The sequence below is a fragment of the Acinonyx jubatus genome, chromosome D3 (genome assembly GCF_027475565.1).
Source record: "Acinonyx jubatus isolate Ajub_Pintada_27869175 chromosome D3, VMU_Ajub_asm_v1.0, whole genome shotgun sequence".
In the NCBI taxonomy this organism is placed as follows: domain Eukaryota; kingdom Metazoa; phylum Chordata; class Mammalia; order Carnivora; family Felidae; genus Acinonyx; species Acinonyx jubatus.
In genome coordinates, this window is record NC_069392.1 from 56074919 (window position 1) to 56092592 (window position 17674).

General features: G+C 44.2%; 1 protein-coding gene across 10 annotated transcripts in view; it reads left to right on the forward strand.

Moving 5' to 3' along the window:
• The window catches only part of FHOD3 (formin homology 2 domain containing 3), a 468859-nt gene that overhangs the window by 184156 nt on the left and 267029 nt on the right, over positions 1-17674 (forward strand). For all 10 annotated transcript variants that reach the window (XM_027068795.2, XM_053206689.1, XM_027068790.2 and 7 more), the window contains exon 4: positions 12808-12875. In XM_027068795.2, coding sequence (XP_026924596.1) covers positions 12808-12875 — 68 coding nt within the window. The remainder of the gene's footprint in view (positions 1-12807; positions 12876-17674) is intronic.

The window sequence follows — 17674 nt, forward strand, 5'->3', positions numbered from 1 at the left end:
AAGTAGTCTTTACTGAGCATTAAGATGTGATTTGCCGGGTGATTTGCCAACGTTATTGTGTTATCACATGACTTCAAAATGTCGGATGTGTACTTCTAAAAGTGTTTCGCTCATAAAAAAAACCGAGGCACAGAGAGGAATTTCTTCTGAGTTGCAAACACTAATTTAGGAGTCTGCATAGCGATGTTGTCCCAGGCTATGGTGAAACAGTGCAGAAGGCTGAGGGCAAACCATAGCAGTGCACGGTGCAGGGCAAGGACCTTGCCAACTGGTGACGCAGGGGAGGGCAGGTGAAGGGAATACAGTGCCCCATGAGTGGGCAAGAGAGGAGGTCAGGGGCCCAGGGTGGCAGTTTCTGTGAGCAGAGGCTGGGAAGAATGAGGTACTTTGCAGAGACCAAGGCTAGGACAGTCCTGGCTACAACTGATACCTGGGTAAGAGAGTTGAGTGTTTTCCATGAGTGTCCTCAGGAGCTGGTGGGGTGGGTATGTGGTTTCTGGCCCTTGTCCTGAGGTGGTTTTCTTCTCCTAAGTTTTCTCCCTGGAGAGTAAAGCAGGGTTGGGCTTGACCCCCCTGATTTGGAGGGATAGTCTCCTGTATATATCACCTGGGACTCTGGAAGCTTCCAGAAGAGCAGAGCAGGACTCCTTTGTTTAGGCAACCTCCCTTCTGTTTGCGCCCTGCCAGTAGGGGGTGAGCAGGGTGCCAAGCAGGTGCATGGCAGGGCAGTGACTGCCATTATGCTGTGGCCAGCTCAGGAGAAAAACACCCTCCACTCCAGCAAAATCAATTTAGCGCTGTGGTTTCCTTGTTACTAAAAGAGAACTAGAAAGAAGGGCACCTGGGTGATTTAGTCGGTTAAGCAATCGACTTCTGCTCAGGTCATGATCTAAAGGTTCCTGAGTTGGAGCCCCACATCAGGCTCTGTGCTGACAGCTGAGAGCCTGGAGCCTGCTTCGGATTCTGTGTCTCCTTCCCCTGCCCATGCTCTGTCTCTCTCAAAAATAAATAAACAAAAATAAAACCTTAAGAAAAGAGAATTAGAGAAATATATGTCACTTTGGAAGAACATACATCTAAATGTCTTAACTGAATTTGAAAAGAAAGGGAATGATACAAGCCTGTAAATAAAATATCTTGAGGTTCTCCAGATTCCTAACGAGCACAAAGGAAGAAGATGTAGCAGGAGAGGAGAGGAAGAAAGCAGGGGGGCAGACAGCCAAGCCATTTATTAGAGAGGCAGAGGTGTGGGCCAATGAGTTCTGAAGTGACCTCTGAAGTAAAAGGTCCCCGTCACCTGTTTTTCACAGCACTGCTTGCCTCAGGGTGTTGGTGCTGCTTTTCAGATGATAATGATCTCATTACCCCTGGGTCAGCAGCCTTTTTAGAGGGGCACTGTCAAAGTGCTGACCCCTCTTGCCTCCTAGGGGGTTCTCTGGATTGGTCAAGGGGCTCAGCTTCTCCAAGGACTGGTGGGACTGCATGTTTGTGGATCCTTCTATCTCTACATTCTTTGATACTGGGGAGAAAAGAAGTCATGTTAAAAAAAATTTTTTTAATGTTTATTTTTAAGAGGGAGGGAGAGCACGAATTGGGGAGGGGCAGAGGAGGGGGGGGAACTGAGGATCCCAAGCAGGCTCAGAGATGACAGCAGACAAGCCAATGTGGGGTTTAAACTTATGAAGTGTGAGATCATGACCTGAGCCCGAAGTTTGATTCTTAACCGACTGAGCCAGGAAGGCACATTTTAAACAGAATTCCACTTTGTGAAGTGTCTTGCAGTGGCCGATCCGGCCTTTTTGCATCTGAGAAGGGACACTTTTGTGAAGGTGAAGATAGAACAGACAGAAGTGTGCTTCCCTGGGGGCCAAAAGCTAGCCGGCTCCCTAAAATTCAGAGGGAGAAACAGTTGCCTACAAATGAAGTTGGAAGTGAAGATACCTGGCTCTGCCTGGACCACCTTCTGACCATGAGGAAGGGGGCACGGTGACTCCCAAGGTAACAAGCAGGAAGGCGCGTGGAGCTGGGCAGATGGCGATGGTGATGGCGGGCAAGCAGCCAAATGTGCACTCGGTCACCTGATTTTTAAGTCTGGAGCAGCCTCCTTCGTCAACAGCTCCTTGGAAACTGTTTGCCACTTGAAGGGGGCCCTGCGTGACAGACGTCACAATATAGGTGAATACTAGGGGTTCTCAGAGGGTTTGGGAGATGCAGGAGGGTGTCATCAGGAGGAGGTGACTGGCGAGGGGCGAGGTGGAGGAAGCACGGAAGCCATGGTCCAGGCCAGGGCTTGAAGGCTGGAGTGTGTGGCCTCTTCTGACCCCGGAGATTCCAAGATGGTATTCAGCTGCCCTGGGGGGGGGGTCCATGTCAGGGCAGAGGCACTGCTCACTTGCAGCGATTGCCCTTAGTGTCCCATGTCTGTGGGAGTGGTCTCCCCATGAGACCGGTAGGCAAGCTGGAGATCTGGGGGTCCTTCACCCATCTCAGCCCACATTCAGCTCTGTCCCTAGATCACTCCCACATCAACCCCTCCTCACCATTCCCACTTGCTTGTCCCCACCTACCATCCCTTGCTCAGGCGACCTTTTACTTGCTTTTCAGCTCCTACCCACTCCCCATTCCACTTCCTCTGCCCTGGCTGCCTGTGCTGGCAGTGAGCTTGATAAAAATTGGTGTCAGTAGATTCCTTCCTGCTTGGAAATTCTTCCGGAGCCCTCTGTCCCTGCCTGAGAGACATGTGATGGTGTGGCAGCATGAGCCCCCTCTCTGCGAGGACTCTCCTTGTCTCTGGCCTTACAGCCACAGCCTGCCGGGGTGCTTTGTGCTCTTGGAACCTAGTGCTTCCTTCTGCAGCATCCAGGCTGCCCACCTGCTCTCTTCTCTTCCTTGGGTTCCCCTCTGCACCGCGCTTCTCGCCGGGGTTAACTTTTAGTCCTTGAAGTTTGTTCAGTGTCACCTCTTTTGAATCTGCTCCCCAGCCTCAGGGGGCACAGGTGTTGCCTGTACTTCCTTGGTGGTCCCTTAGCATCACCATCAGGTTCTCACATAGCCTTGGCATTATTTGGGGGCATCTGTCTCCCTTACTCCGCTCTTGATGGCTGAGACCGTCTTCCTCCACCTTGGACACCCTGCTGCTCAGCATAACATCTGCTTAGTAGAGAAGCAATAAAGGATTCGTATAAAGATTACGTGACATGAATATTTACACTGTGATAACACTGTAAGGGAATTTGGGTTTAATAAGGTGGCCTTGAGCAGTCTTCTGTCTGCTCAGGACTCACAACCTCGCTATCATTCGCTTGTAGCCTCTTTAGGTTGAATGGGCTGCCTCGGTGGGTGGGGGAGGGGTGCCCTCATGCATCCCTCCTCACCATCATCACCACCACTCACTTCTCAGAACCGATGGCCAGAACAGAAGTCCTTGCTTTTGTATGTGTGTGAGTTTTCTCATTTTACACAGTGACATGAATGTCATGATTAGGACATGAGTTTCGGTGGCCCAGTTTATTTTTATTGTACAAACAGAACACACAGCTAGTTCCATGTCTACAAGCTATTCTCAGTTCCTTCCTCTGCCCTGCTTCTTAGGGCCTCCAATCCCAGTGCGGGGACCAGCAACCCTGTACCCCTCAGGTCTTAGTTTCTTCACCTGTGAAATAAAGATGCTGGGTTAGATCAGGCTGAGAAGCCGTGGTCCACACAATGTCCGGGAGGCCCACGGGAAGTACCCGTACCCTCTGACATGAACGTTGTTGATGACCTATATATAACTTACCAATGAAACCATGACTTTAAAAAGTTTATACGTTGCTGGAAAAAGATGATTTCTAAAGTATCAGTGTGTTCCCTGGCAAATTTTCTACTATGCCACTTTGGTTTTTTGTATCAACACGTTCTAACACGTTCTAAGGAAGCAACACTTGCGGGTTGAAGTGGGTTTTATTTGATGGTCATCAGTGTGTCGGTGGCACATTGAAAGTCATGGGAAGAATGGCCAGAGTGGAATTCTTTGGACTCACTCAGTGCTGATGGGTGCTTGGGCCTGCAGACTTGCTGGGGAAACGGGGCATAACGTTAGCGGGGCCAGCGACTTCTGCAGGCTGTCTTGTGTCACTTTGCAGAGTTCCTCACCAGCACTCTGATGGGTGGCTCTGAAAAGCCAATGTCACCCAGCCAATGCCTGGGTCGCTTCTCTTCGCTCCGTCTGAAAAATCACGATGGCTGTGTTCTCTGTAGCTGGTGCCAACGGAGTTTTAAATGGAGGTGTGAGCATTTTGTCTATGAATAAATCTTCTTGGTATGATGTCTTTTGTGGCAGCCCAAGGTTTTATTTTTAAGTTTTTAAAAAATGGTTATTTTTGAGAAAGAGAATAGGGAAGGGGCAGAGAGAGGGGGGGACAGAGGATCCAAAGCAGGTCCCAAACTGACAGAAGTGGGCCTGATGTGGGGCTTGAACTCACGAACTGTGAGATCATGACCTCAGCCGAAGTCAGATGCTCAACTGACTGAACCACCCCTGTGGCAGCCCAAGGTTAAGAGGAAACTTACTATCTTGTTACTCTGTGCAGAGGAGGGCCTCCTGGGTCTTGGTCCAAGCTCTCCCATAGAACGCTTGCTTAATGTGTTTGGCACTTGGTGAGAGAAGGGTGCTGAAATTATTAGCCCTAAGTCAGTGATTTTTATGGGTCTTGAAGCATGATGTTCTAGAATGATCTTTCATTTTCCTACTTCCCTTGTCACACTCACAGATGCCTTGGTTTCCTCCCCTCCACATTCTTTCACTAACTTAAATAGGTTGTCTCTCTCCCTCCCCTCCCTTCCCCACTTCTTTTTATCGATTCCTTCTAACATCCTGGTCTGCTTTCCCCACACGAGGTTTTCGTCACTGTGCTCTTGGCTGAGCAGCAGCACAGGAACTCTCTGGCTGTGCCTGTCAGCACTGATGTTTGCGGCCCATGCAGCTTTCCTTCCCAGTGATGGAACAGGAATGGTCCCTAACGGCCTTTAATTAATTTGCCCTCGGCTCATTATTGTAAGCTGGTTTAAAATATGATACATTAATTGTGTCTCTTAAAGGAACAGGTTTCATTTTAAAAGGCATGAACCATGGAGAGAAAAGATAGGGGTGGTTATTCTGCTGATGCCTCCTTTCCCCACCAAATGGAGGCTCAAAATAGCCTTTCACTCAAAGGCTAGTGCTATACAAATGACTGCATCCTGGGCAGATTGAGTTTGGAAGAAGGTGGAGAATAAACACATATTGGCCAACCACAGCTGTACTTGACTTTAATAAGAATGGATGCATCATTGGCCCATTACAGCCTTGCTCACTACTGGAGCTGGCCTGGACTCTCCCATGGGACCTTCTGCCACCAGAGCTCTCAAGACTTCTGTCCACCCTTGGGGCCGTGCTGATGGAAGGCGGGGTTCCTCTTTGCATACCTCCCACCTGGCTGTCTCCAAGCTTGGTGAGAATGGCAAATCTTCTGGACTCCAATCTGAACCCAGCCCTCCTCTTTACACATAAGGTTTCAGTTTTGAGTTGACATGTGTTTTTTTGATACTTGCCACTTCTTACATGGACATCTTCTTCCCCAGTGCTCTGACTTAGGACTCTTAAGCTGAGTCTGGGGCGGCCAGATCTGTCTTTTCTTGTCCCCCCCATCCTCCCCAGTAGAGGCTGCATGCTCTTTAGCATGTGTTCACAATGTAGGTGGACAAAGAGGAAAAGGGAGAGAGGCTCTGTGAGCTCCTGGGAGAAGCCTCTGGAGATGCCCTCTTACTGGCATAGGGTGGGCTCTGGGCCTCTCTCCCTGCTCTACATTCGATGCCCTCTCTCTTTTGTGTTAGCTGACTTTCAGGCAGTAGGGATGTATGAAATTCCCTCTCTCGGGATTTGGGACCCATTAGAACAGTCTGCACAGTGGATTGGGTGTGTGGGAGAGTAAGAGGACCTCCGAGCTCTGTTTCCTTCTTCATAGGCTGAAGCCCAGTGTGCACATGGATGTGCATGCATGAGGATGCACACAGAGAGCAGAGGCTGTGGACACGGAGGGCAGAGCAAGGGAGTGCCACGGTTCTCAGTCACCCCTCTGTAAGGAAGCCTTGCGTTTACTCCTGTAAGCCCTGATTAAGACTCAAACCTGAACTCTGCATAGACTGCTGCTTCTAAAGGAGGAGTGATTGATGTGGATGCATCCAGGAGCTATGTCAGACATACCCTCAAGAAGCTACCAGGCCAGTCGTATTCCTAGGTGAGCCCTGCACACTCTAGTCTAACTTGAAAGGGAGGCCTGCACAACCATGGTGAGTCTGACTTCCCGTATGGTGAGGCCTGGATGTGACACAAATAGAACACTTAGTTTCTTGAACTCCAGAGAGTGGCCAGCAGTTAAAGCTCGAGCCCATGCCTCCTGTGGCATGGGTAGCCCTGAATCGAGGAAGCTGGGACCTGGGTGGTAGGAAGGAGTGCTTCTCCTTTGGTCTGTGTGGGCTGCTCTTGAATGACACCAAAAGGCTATCAGTAGTCACTGGTTTGAGCCCAATACCTGATGTGATGAAATGTCTGCTGGCTGGTCCTCTGCCAGCAGGAGTTGTGTGTGCCTCTCAATGTGATAAAGGATATAGGCATGCCTCATTTTATTGCACATGATTGCACTTGGCAGATGGTATGATTTTCTTCACAAATTTGAAAGTTTTATGGCAACCCTGTGTCAAGCAAGTCTATTGGTGCCATTTTTCCAACAGCATTTGCTCGCTTCATGTCTCTGTCATATTTTGGTAATTCTCACAATATTTCAAACTTTTTTATTGTTATATCTGTTACGTTGATTTGGAATCAGAGATGACTGCTTGCTGAAAGCTCAGATGGTTAGCTTTTTAGCAATAAAGTTATTTTTAAATTAAGATATGTACATTGGTTTTTTTTAGATGTAATATTGCACACTCAATAGATGATAGTATAGTGTCAACGTAACTTGTATATGCACTGGGAAACCAAAAAATTCTCTTGACTTTATTGTGATAGTTACTTGATTGCATTGTTTGGGAATTGAACTTGGGATATCGCCAATGTATGCCTGTATGTCACTTACAAATGTGCTTGGTTCCTAATCCTATTTGTTCTAGGTAAACACTGGTGTCTCCTAAAATGTATGTGAAGAAACAATAGAACATGTTAGGATGAGTATAGAGGCTATCTGGTATCACTATGTTTTAAAAGTAGAGGGCAAATTTGAGTTTTAATTAAGCACTGTAATTTCATTTTACCCCATGATCTTGGTTCTTTAAGAAAGACAATATAAATGATCTTATCAAAATCAGAGTAATACCTCTTGGGATAACTAATTGGTCCTTTTAATTTCAACCACAGTGGTGAGGATTTCCGTGTTTTCATGTTATAGAGACCGATGCATGACATTTGTAAAAATATCAGTTGCATAGAAAAAAAACAAAAAAGGTTTTGCAGTACTTGGGGAGAAGATACCTTGGTCCATAAAAGTGAAACATCACTGCTAATCACTTCCATGAATGGTTAAAACAAACAAACAAACAAACAAACTACAATTTAACAGATGCCAGATTGGAAGAATTTCTGATCTAGACCTCATGGAGTGCTTTTAACATATGGAATAAAAACACTTTGCCCTTTGAAGGACATTTCAGCCAAAATATGTAATATTCTTAAATAAGATGGCTGATCTTTTGAGATTTGGTATTAAAAAGGCAAAACTACATTAAAATATGTGAATCTTTCTCTGAAGTTTGTAGTGAGAATTCTCTGGCATTAAAGAATTATTTGGGAACTTTTCTATTTCATTAAATAATTATTCCAAACAAAGCTGAATGAATGAATGAATGAATAAAGTTAATAACTATAAATAGTCTTATTTTTTAATTAAGGACAATTGAAATAGAAAGACTTTTCAAATAGAAATTGTGGTTTAATTAAGAGAGACTTGGCAAAAAAAAAAAAAAAGGGAGAGTTTTTGGCACCACTCAAAGATATCTTTGGCATTTGTACAAGCATGTTTCTCATCAAAGGGTGGAAGGCACCATCAGGCCTCCCTGAGGTCTTCTGTTCTAGTGCCACCACAGAGTCCTTTGTGATGTCCTAGATGCTAAAAATATGTAGTGGATGCGTATCAACTAAAAGAGAGGTTATCAGACTAGATAAAAACATTGCAACTATAACTACGAGAAACTCTACACCATGCAAATACTAACCAAAAGTGACCACTGAGATACCACCTCGTACCTGTCAGAACCTCTACAATTAACAACTGAGGAAACAGCAGATGGTGAGGATGCCAAGAAAGGGAAACCCTTTTGCACTGTTGGTGGGAATGAAACTGGTGCAGCTGCTCTGGAAAAAAGTATGGAGGTTCCTCAAAAGTTAAAAAAAAAAAAATTACCCTGTGACCCATCAGTGGCACTACTAGGTATTTATCCAAAGGATACCAAAATGCTGATTTGAAGGGACCCATGCCCTCCAATGTTCATAGCAGCGCTGTCAACAATAGCCAAAGTATGGAAAGAGGCCAAATAGCCATTGATGGATGAATGGATAAAGAAGATGTGGTTTATCTATATACAATGAAATATTACTCAGTGATCAAAAAAAAAAATGAAATCTTGCTATTTGCAACAACATGGATGGAACTTGAGTGTATTATGCTAAGCAAAGTCAATTAAAGACAATGAGACAAATCTTATGATTTCACTCATGTGGAATTTAAGAAAGAAAGCAGATGAACATAGGGGAGGGGAAGAAAAGATAAAGATGGAGGCAAGCTATAAGAGACTCTTAAATGTAGACAGCAAACTGAGGATTGCTGGAGGGAAGGTGGGGGGGGGGGATGGGCATTAAAGAGGGCACTTATTGAGGGTGCCTGGGTGGCTCAGTTGGTTGAGCGTCCACCTCTTGGTTTCTGCTCAGGTCATGATCTCAGGGTTTGTGGGTTTGAGCCCCGCATTGGGATGCATTATGACAGTATAGAGCCCACTTGGGATTCTATCTCGTCCCCTCTCTCTGCCCCTCCCTCCTCACGTGCAGACTCTCTCTCTCAAAATAAACTTAAACAAAAAGAGGGCAACTTCTTCGGATGAGCACTGGGTGTTATGTGTAAGCAATGAATCATTAAATTCTCCTGAAACCAATACTACACTATATGTCAACTAACTCGAATCTAAATGTTTTTAAAAATTCCAAAAAAAAAAAAGGAGGGTGATATACTCTATTACGTAAGTTTGAGAAATGAAGAAAAGCAAAATAAAAAGTTCTTATCTTGTTAAAGAAACTAGAAATCTGCAACAAAAAGATACTTGGAAAATTCCTAAATATTTGGAAGTTAAACAGTGTACTTCTAAATAAGCCATAGGTGTAAACAAACAAACCAACACATTTTGAGTGGAATGAAATACTCATCATTCATTCAATTTTGAACTGAATGAGAACAAAAACAATGTATCAAATTTTGCAGAGTGTAGCCAAAGCTGTGCTTAGGGAGATGTTTATAGCACTAACTACTTACATTAGAAAAGAAGAAAGGTTTCAAATCAGTCGTTTCAATTTCCATCTTAAGAAAGTAGGAAAAAAGAACAAATTAGGCCAAAAGCAAGCAGAAGGAGGAAAATGATATAAAAATTAGGAAAGGAAAGAACAATGAAATCAAAAGTTGCTTGAAAAGAGCAATAAAATGTGATATATCTTTAGCCAGACCAAGTTAAAGGGAAGAAAGACACAGATTACCAATAACAGGAATAAGAGAGGAGATTGCTAAAGTCAATAAAAGGATGATCGGGAATATTATGAACAACTTTATGCCCATACATTGAACAACTTAGGTGAATTGGAAAACGTTCCTTGAAAGATACAAATTATTAAAGTTCATTCAAGAAGAAATAATCAGAAGAGCCTTATACTAATTGAAGAGATTGAATTCATAGTTGAAAACCTTCCAATAAGGAGAACTCTTGGCCCAGGTAGCGTCACTGGAGAATTCTGCCAAACATTTAAGGAATATATAATACCAACTATACCGACTTGCTCTGAAAGTCGAAGAAGAGGGAATACTCCCAACTCATGAGATCAGCATTGCCTCAACATCAGCACCATTAAAAGGAAACAAAACTATACATACACATCAATATGCTTCATGAATATAGATGTAAAAAATCCTCAACAAAATATTGTCATTTTCAGCTAAATTTGATTTTTTTTTTTTACCTGATTTTGACTATCATACCAAGTACTAAAACCTTAACAACCTGAACACAACTAACCATCATTTTCATTCACGTGAATCAGAAGCCAGGACAGGTCATTGGTAACTAAAGGAGGCTCTGTGATATTGTGAATTCACTTAAGACTATTTTTGCTGGTTACCTAGTGGTATATATGCAAGAAAGTCTACCGCGAGCCTTACCAACTTATACAGAGGTACTTGGAATTGACTCTGTCTTCTGATCCTTTTCCTGGATAAGATAAATCTGCCCTTCTTCTTCATTTCTATAGCCCCATACTTGCATCTGATAGATTTGTTCTTATTTATTAGAAGTGGTAGTGGCAAAACCCAAACTTTGAGAAATCTGAGATGTTAGCTGTGGAAACTGAACAAGTGATCGCCCTGAGGACCAGACCCAGGGGTGATGCAGTTAACTCCATTTATTTATTATTTAATGTATTTTGAGGCCATGCAGACATTTTAGAAGTCAACTTGAAAGTTGTCTGGGCTTCATGTCTTAGGGTCTATGATAAACTAGATGTTCATTTTAGGGTTGGTTGATTCCTCTAGAGTTTTCTCAGATACTTGTTTTTAGGAAGACAATGCATACTCTCTTAATCAAAGCTCTTCGTAATAAGTGATCATCAACTGTATATTGTATAGATGTGGTAGATTCCATGGTGGTCAAACAATGAGAAGGCCTTGGGGTCAGACACCACAGACCCCCCAATCTGACGTAATCTAGCCTCTGCCACTTACTGGGTGTCTTCATAGGTTTTGAGTCTGGAGGAACCTGACCCCTGCCCAAGTTGCCTGGAGAAAACCAGTGTCTGCAACACAGTGAGGGAGGCGGCCAAGGCTGCATGATCAAGGGCTTGATGGGTCATACAGAGGATCTTGGATTTCATTCTCCGTGCAGGGGCAGCCATTGAAGGGTTTAAATAGGAGTGGTGATGTCATCAGGTGGTCACCGAATCCTTCTGGCCTTCGTCTGGAAAGTGGATGGGAAGAGGTCAAGATGTTTGTGGGGAGGCCTTTGTGGGAAGCTACCACCATAATTGCTGAGTCCCACCTGCCCTACATCCTTCTGAATCTAAAGTGGGAGCCTGTTCACTTTCAGAGCTACTGTGCAAAATGGGAATATTCTTCTCATGACCAGACTTCTGCCAACTCTTTTAGACCTGTGTATTCCATGGCCTTCCACTCAAGTCTATGACATAAGCAGAGAATGTGATTCTGGGCATTGCCCCCATATGCTGAAATTGAAGCTCAGAGTGGCCAGCCACCAGAATAACACTGCTATTGACTACTTTATTCTTAACGTTTTAAATGCTTTGGTATCTGCCTTTGTCCTATCAGTGTTTGGCATAACACAAAACTTTCATCCTCTAAGTCTATTGTTACCTGTTCTCATTTTATAGACCAGGAAATCCAAGACTTAGAAGTAGACTACTTTGTTCAAGGTCATCTCCCAAGTAGGTGGTGACACCAGCTTTGAAATGCAGGCTGACTGCTTAGTTGTTGCTCTTATTAAGTTCACTCTTCACTACCTGGTGCCTAGAACAGTTCCTGGCAGACACTCAGGAAATACATGTTGGGTGCTGTGTATTGGGAAAGCCTGGTGCCCGATGTGAGGAACCTGACCTGCCAGCGGAATCACGTGGGTCAGGGCCACACTTGAGTTGTGTGAAGCTGAGTACTCTGCACTCCCAGGCCTTCTGTGTAGACCGGGATAACTGGTTTCTCCCCTCCTCCTATGTGCCCTCGGCACTTTGCAGCTCTCCTCCGCTGGCTAACTAGTAATTGTGGCATATTCATTCATCTTCCTGTCATGTTGGGACCTCTGGACGTTGGGTGTTAGGTTGGGGTCACCTCCTTATTCGCTGGGCCTGACCTAACGAGAATGTGTTAAATATGACTGAGGGGAACATGGGGGTTGTAGGAGTTGGCCTGCATCTTGAGCCAGAGAAGCCTGACACAGGGCTCCTCTGTCTGCCTGGCTCAGGGCCAGACCCGTTCTTGAACATGAGTGAGAGCCCGGGAGCAGGCAGAGCAGAGGCTGCTTAGAGGGCCATCGCCAAGACATCCAGTCCTTAATCCAGCACAGCGTCCTGTGCTGCCCTTGGATCTTTAAGGCCCTTGACCGTTAGATCCCAGGAAGAAGAGGTCCCTCAAAGCTGAGCCCAGCTGCAGAAAGCACAGTGGTGCTGGGGCTGTGAGGCCAGGAAGGAGGGAGGGGGGAGGATGCATTCCATCATGACTGTGTTCATTTGCCGGATATAGTTGGCTATCGAGTACAATGGTCTACAAACAGCTGGGACTAGAAGTCTGGAGAGAGGGAGGGTGGTGGCTGAGGGTGCACGTGGGGTGTTGGTCTCTAAAACTCACTCATCCCCTCTTCCGGCCACCTGTAGCAGCCTGGACTGTTCCTTGTACCATCTGAGGTGAGGTCTGTATCTTAACTGGATCCAGTCCCCTCACCTCTGCAGTGGACATTCTGTTCATTGTTCGTGTTCTCTCTGTGTCTTTACCCTTGATTGCGTCAGTTTAATTAATTTTATATTTTTTTTTATTTCAGAAAAACTGTACAACTCCAGTGGGCGAGATTTAAGAAGGGCCCTTTTCTCCCTGAAGCAGATATTTCAGGTAAAAAAGAAGACACGTGTGCTCACAGGTCCTGTTTTTGTATTGCTTATGGAATCAGATACAAACCTATTTCTGCCTCTTACTGGTTACGGAAAGAAAAGTTCCTTTCGATTAAAATGTCAATTAGGTCAGAGTCTCAGTTGAGACTATTTTTACCCTATTAAATATTTCAAACATAAGTAAAGACGACTTTACCAAATCATGTTTTTCCATGCTGACTTCAGACTTTTAAAAAGAAAAACCTACTGCAGATATAATTGAGGTCTTGCGTTGTCCCCAGTACTAACCATCTTCCTCCCACCCCAGGCCCCCTCTGTATCCATGTTTCCATGCTGTTGGTGAATATTCACCAAGAGTATGTATATCCTTTGTTAACTTCATACATGTTATGCTGCATGGATCATACTCCAGCTTATTTAGTGAAAACGGGATAGATGTAGGCATGACTGACATAGCTCAGAGTCGTCTATTGTATGGATAAAGCATAATTGGCTTTGTTCACTCTTCTGTTGGTTTATTCCCAATGTTGGCTATTTTAGAAACCATGCTGCTGTGGATGTGTCCCTTGTGCACACATGCAGGGTCCATTTTATCCTTTCTTCCTAAGCCTTCCCTCTTCCCCTGCCTTGAGAAAGTCCCGGGCCTAGTGAAGAAGGCCAGGACAGGGGAGCAGGCAAGCTGAGAGACTCTCACTTGTGAGCAGCCAAGAGGAGAGAGGGACAGAGCCAGGAGAGGAGTGGGAGGCTGCTGTCTGGGCAGAGTCAGGAGGTAGCACGTGCACTGAGTGTCTGTATATTCCTCGGGCATATCCCTCTTCTCTTCAGTTCCTGTCTTAGCCATATTCTTAAAAAATTTTGTCAGTGATAGTTTTTTTATTTTTATTTTTTTAATATTTATTTTTGAGAGAGACGGAGCACAAGCGGGGGAGGGACAGAGAGAGGGGGAGACACAGAATCCAAAGCAGGCTCCAGGCTCTGAGCTGTCAGCACAGAGCCCGACACGGGGCTCAAACTCATGCACCATGAGATCGTGACCTGAGCCACAGTCAGATGCTTAACTGACAGAGCCACCCAGGCACCCCTGTCAGTGATAGTTCTGCCAGAGTGGCAGTTCCCCTTCATGGATGTCTTCCTGAGAGGGGACTGGCAAAAAGGCCAACAATCCATCCCATCTGCACATTCTCATCCTGTTGTTCCTGAAATGTGTTCAGTCATGCCCTTAACCTTCTCCCAGAGCAGAGTCCCTTCTCAGTGTTAACATATCTGGACATGAACCCTCTTGGCTCTTCCAATAGTTATGGTGGTGAACCTACCCTGTCATTGCTCCTCATGCTGCAGCGTCTCTGAAACACCTTGCGGTTGGGGTCTACCGTGGTTCAGACCGGTTCTTCTGGAAAAATGGCAACATCTGTCCATGGGCACTGCCTGCTTTTGGTTCTCTCCATCTCAGTCTGTTCTTTCTACCAGAGGGGTTTGAGGAAGGCCTTCTCTTGCTGGTCCCATGTAGCCTTCTAGATTACATCTGAATTTCTCAGTCTAACATGAAGCCCTCATGGAAGCCTCTGCTGCCCAATTCTCTGCCCTTGACTGCATCTTAAATTCTATTCATGGGTGCATTCTGGGAGCAAGCTGTACCCTTCCTTTTCTGCACCTTTTCCCCTGGATCTATTGCTTCTATCCCATAATGTGTTGCCACCCCACATCCACTCTCCATGTCTCTTGGTTGACCTCCTGGTGTCTCCTCTTGCTAGTGCCCTTCTCCCTAAATGAGTCCTTCCAGTGCCTCCAAATACCTTTGAAGTTCTCTGAGCTTACTTGTAGTATAGAACTTACGGCACTTGTCTGAGTCTAGCTGTCTGCAAGCTCCCTGGATTTCATCACTGAGTCTTTGGGGCCAAGCACAGTATCTGCGGCTGTGTAAGCAATGGGTGAATTGGATAACCTTCTAGCAGATGTGTATGTCGTTAGTCTTTCTGGTTTCTAATTTAGTAAACACTATACTAATTGTCCCCAAAGTTCCATCTGTATCTCCTTGTTCCTTAGCCAAACAAAACGAAACTTGTTTACCTTTGATGACATCCTTCTCTTCAACCCAGATCCCCAGCTGCAGTTGGGCTGGACCCTCACTGTACCACCAGAGGGCCAGGCTCATGCCATTCCTCGTCCTAATTCATTTAGTCCCTCAGCCTGCCTGATGTTCTGTTCAGCTTTGACTTCTTTCAAAACCTGTGTTCACCTCATTGAGTATCCAGTTGGTGGCAGAAACTGAAGAGAGAGGAGTCAGTTATTCCAAGTGACTTTAAAACATTGTGATTTGTGTGCTTTGAGTAGATATATTCTTTTTTTTTTTTAATTTATTTATTTTTGGGACAGAGAGAGACAGAGCATGAACGGGGGAGGGTCAGAGAGAGGGAGACACAGAATCGGAAACAGGCTCCAGGCAGGCTCTGAGCTGTCAGCACAGAGCCCGACGCGGGGCTCGAACTCACGGACCGTGAGATCATGACCTGAGGTGAAGTCGGCCGCTTAACCGACTGAGCCACCCAGGCGCCCCTGAGTAGATATATTCTAAGAACGAAAGGAACCACACGCCCAGTCAACTGTTTGCAATAGTCCCATTGCTGCTGCTGGTGTTGTGTTGCTGTTCTAAGACTGGTGTATGTGTTCTAATTTGGTCATTCTTAGAGTTGTTAAGCATTAAGATTCTTGGTGTGTGAGGAAAAAGGAGATAGAAAGGTAGAAGAGGTTAAGAACTCTGTATTCCTGAATTTAATTGAAAGTATCAGCATGAACCCATGGTGTTTATTGTCTAACTAACAAGCAACTAAGCATATTTCCAGCTCAAAGTTTACTAAAAAGCACTAGGAACAATGGTCAGCCTATTACTTAAAGCACCACTAGCCCCAAGGTTGTGATGTTGAGATACTGAAAGGAACAATAGATCCTTGGAGAAATAGCTGATTCGAAGTCTGGAATAGGAAATGGGTAAAAAAAACAAAAAAACAAAAAAACAAAAAAACAAAAAAACCTTAAAGCAAGGACGGTATCAGGTCCTGCTAGGATTCTTGCCAAAAGAACAAAGAACTCAGGAGCATGTTGAAGGGTCTTCTACTGGTGGTTGGAAAATAGCAACATCAATAAGGATGATAAATACGATGGATTGAAAGACATCGGGAAAGTTGGCATTGATGAGTTCATAATGATACTAAAAAATAACGATGAATAGGTCACCTTAGGAAGATGCTAGTGAATCAGCTGATTATTTTGAAAAAGGGTAAAGTTTAAGAATCTCACATTTATCTTACCCTTTGCCTTTAAAATTGTTTTAATTCAAGTATAATTAATATGCAGTGTTATATTAGTTTCCGGTGTATAAAATAACGATTCAATTTTATATGCTCATCTACACTGCTCTTGATTCCCTTTCCCTGTTTCATACATCCCTCCACCTACATTTCCTCTGGCAACCACCAGCTGTCTGTATTTGAGTCTATACTTTTTACTCTGGATCTCTTTTGTTTCTTAAATTCAAGTGATTTCACTTAAAATTAGAGCCTCTAGATCCATCTGTGTTGCTGCAAATGGCAAGATCTCATTCTTTTTTATGGCTGAGTAATATTCCACTGTATGTATATATGTATGTGTATATATAGATGTATATGTCTATATATAGGTAGATATACCACATCTTCTTTATTCATTCATCTGTCCGTGGACACTTGTGTTGCTTCCATATATTGGCTATGGTAAATAATGCTACCATAAACATAGGAGTATATATATCTTTTTGCATTAGTGTTTTCATTTTCTTTGGATGAATACCGTGTAGTGGCATTACTGGATCATATAGTAACTCTATTTTTAATTTTTTGAGGAAACTCCGTACTCTTTTCCACAGTGGCTGTACCAACTCACAGTGCACAAGGATTCCATTTTTCCTCTACATCCTCACCAACCCCTGTCATTTCTTGTTTTTGATTTTAGCCATTCTGACAGGTATGAGGTGACACCTCATTATAGTTTTAATTTGCATTTCCCTGATGATGTGTGATGAACATCTTTTCATGTGTCTGTTGGCCATCTGTATGTCTCCTTTAGAAAAGTATGTATTTAGGTCATCTGCCCGTTTCTAAATCAAATCGTGTGTGTGTGTGTGTGTGTGTGTGTGTGTTGGTGTTGTATAGGTTCTATATATATTTTGGGTATTAACCCCTTATCGGATATATCATTTATAAATAACTTCTACCAGTTAATAGGTTGCATTTTTGCTCTGTTGGTGGCTTTCTTCACTGTGCAAAGACTTTTTATTTTGGTATAACCACAATGGTTTAATTTTGCTTTTGTGCTTCCCTTGCCTTAGGAGATGTCTAGAAAAATGTTGCTAGGGCTGCTGTCAAAGGAATTACCACCTATGTTTTCTTCCAGGAGGTTTACAATTGCACTAAACATAATAAAATACCTAGGTATTGTACCCTTCTCTATGTAAACTTTAGGGTAATGGAATGGTAGGTGAATGGAAGTTTTGTTTACCATAATCTTCTAGCTAATGGGGAGGAATAACAGAATTAAAATATCACAGTTTTGTAGCCCTAGGTGAATTGATCTGGGTATTGAACATCAATGCCTGCGCTGACATGCTGGAAAAGAGATAAGGCCAGATTGTGTGTCGTTCCTCGTGGGAATTCGCACTCCCATCGGTGGTGTGCTAAAGCCAACAAAATCAACTCTGGATCTCCTCATGTCCCCCTGTGCAGTACCAGTTTAAAAATGATCTAGGATAGAGGCACATGCTAATCTTCC